We start from the raw sequence: 1,642 nt of genomic DNA, 5'->3' as shown, positions 1-1,642 counted from the left end.
GCAACATGTGAAAAAAAAGATATGAGAAAAATATTTTTTTATGAAACTCAAGACTTAATCAAAAAATTTATATTTTGCGTATCAAAGCATTGTAATGTTTACTGATAATCGGCCAACTTTCATTTGCTTACTGATTTAAAAGTTATAGGATGAAACCTATAACAAGCACAAAATGTTTACGAGGCCAGTCTCAGGGACCGAGCCTGTGCTGAAAGAGTTAACTGAAGATGACTCCTACCTTGCCAAAATTTATATTTATGTCTCCTAGTCCTACTATTATCATTGTTAAATATAAAAACAGATGATACATCAAAATAACCAATTCCCTTTAAACACCTCAATCTGATCCCCCCCCTAAATCTTCTTTTTTCAAGAGAAAACAATTTGAGAGATTTCACCCTCACATCGTATGACAACCCTTCCATCCAAATTACCATTCTGGTAACTCTTCTCTGAACCCTTTCCAAAAATTCAAAGTCCTTCTTTAGATAAGGAGCCCAAGAACGAAACATTTCAAATGTGGTCTAACCAGTGACCTGTACAATAAAAATATAACCTCATTAAACTTGTATTCAATATTTCTATAGATACAACTTAAAATCCTATTTGCCCTACCACTACAACAGCACACTGCTGTGATGGCTTTAGAGACTGATCGACTATTACACCAAGATCCCTTTCCTTGATAACATTATTAAGATTATTCCGATCCAAATTATGATAACCGACATGTATTATCTTCCATTTATTATAATTAAAACCCATCTGCCATTTATTTGCCCAACTCACTAAATGATCTAACAGTAAAACTTTTTGTAAATCAACAGCATCCTCTTCACATTCACAGCTAGCAACACCCAAAACCTTAATATCATCTGCAAATTTAAGTAATTTATTGATTTTTCCTTCATCTATGTCATTGATACTGAGTTAATTTTGAATGGCACTAAGTAAAGGTTTGTGACTATTGGCATTGCACTGTTTGACCCCCTACTCATGAGCATACGAAAATATTGAAAAGCAAATTTTTCTTTGGAGGTGTCATTGATCTATATCATGTAACTAAGTGTTTTAATATTTTCTAAGTCTTGCAGCGTGTACTCTTAGTGTTATTAATACTGAACTTCACCAAAACTAATTTGAATGGAAAGAACACTATGGGCTTAGGCCTAAAACTTAAAACTAAGACTTCTGTGGAACAAAAGCTTATAAAAAATAAAACAGTGTTTATAACTCATAATAATTAATACTTCGAGTGAAGAAAGAAATATTAATTCGCATATATTTAAAATTAGCATGACAATTGTATATATAACAGTATGAAACGGTCAAGGAATGAAGAATAATACTTACCAGGCCTTCCCATTTCTAAGTTAATTTCCACGTGCTCCTCTTTCTCAAAGAACGTGTATAGCTGTTTCTCTAACAACCCTATGAGAGAGCTATATTATTAATACGCCACCTGTTAAATTACTAAAACTAGTTTATTATTTCAGTTGTTTATGAAAGCAAAATAATCACGTATAAAAGAACCCAATAATCTAAAATATTTTAAGATGGCCTACATTAGTCAGGAGAGAGCTGAAATAGAAAGTAAATTCCCTGGATTAAAAACCTTTATTTTTTATTACTCTAAACACAT

General features: G+C 32.0%; 1 protein-coding gene across 3 annotated transcripts in view; it reads right to left on the bottom strand.

Annotated features, from left to right (window-relative positions):
* LOC106476299 (rRNA 2'-O-methyltransferase fibrillarin-like) overlaps positions 1-1,417 on the bottom strand; it is a 26,936-nt gene extending 25,519 nt beyond the window's left edge. For 2 of the 3 annotated variants that reach the window (XM_013936963.2, XM_022381227.1), the window contains exon 1: positions 1,354-1,417. In XM_013936963.2, coding sequence (XP_013792417.1) covers positions 1,354-1,366 — 13 coding nt within the window. In that variant the 5' untranslated portion in view covers positions 1,367-1,417. The remainder of the gene's footprint in view (positions 1-1,353) is intronic. The other variant, XM_022381230.1, reaches the window with a different exon arrangement.
* Positions 1,418-1,642: the final 225 nt, after the last annotated feature.

This window comes from Limulus polyphemus, unplaced genomic scaffold (genome assembly GCF_000517525.1).
Source record: "Limulus polyphemus unplaced genomic scaffold, Limulus_polyphemus-2.1.2 Scaffold154, whole genome shotgun sequence".
NCBI classification, from domain to species: Eukaryota; Metazoa; Arthropoda; class Merostomata; order Xiphosura; family Limulidae; genus Limulus; species Limulus polyphemus.
The sequence above is the reverse complement of the archived record's forward strand: the minus strand, read 5'-3'. Positions and strand labels throughout refer to the sequence as shown.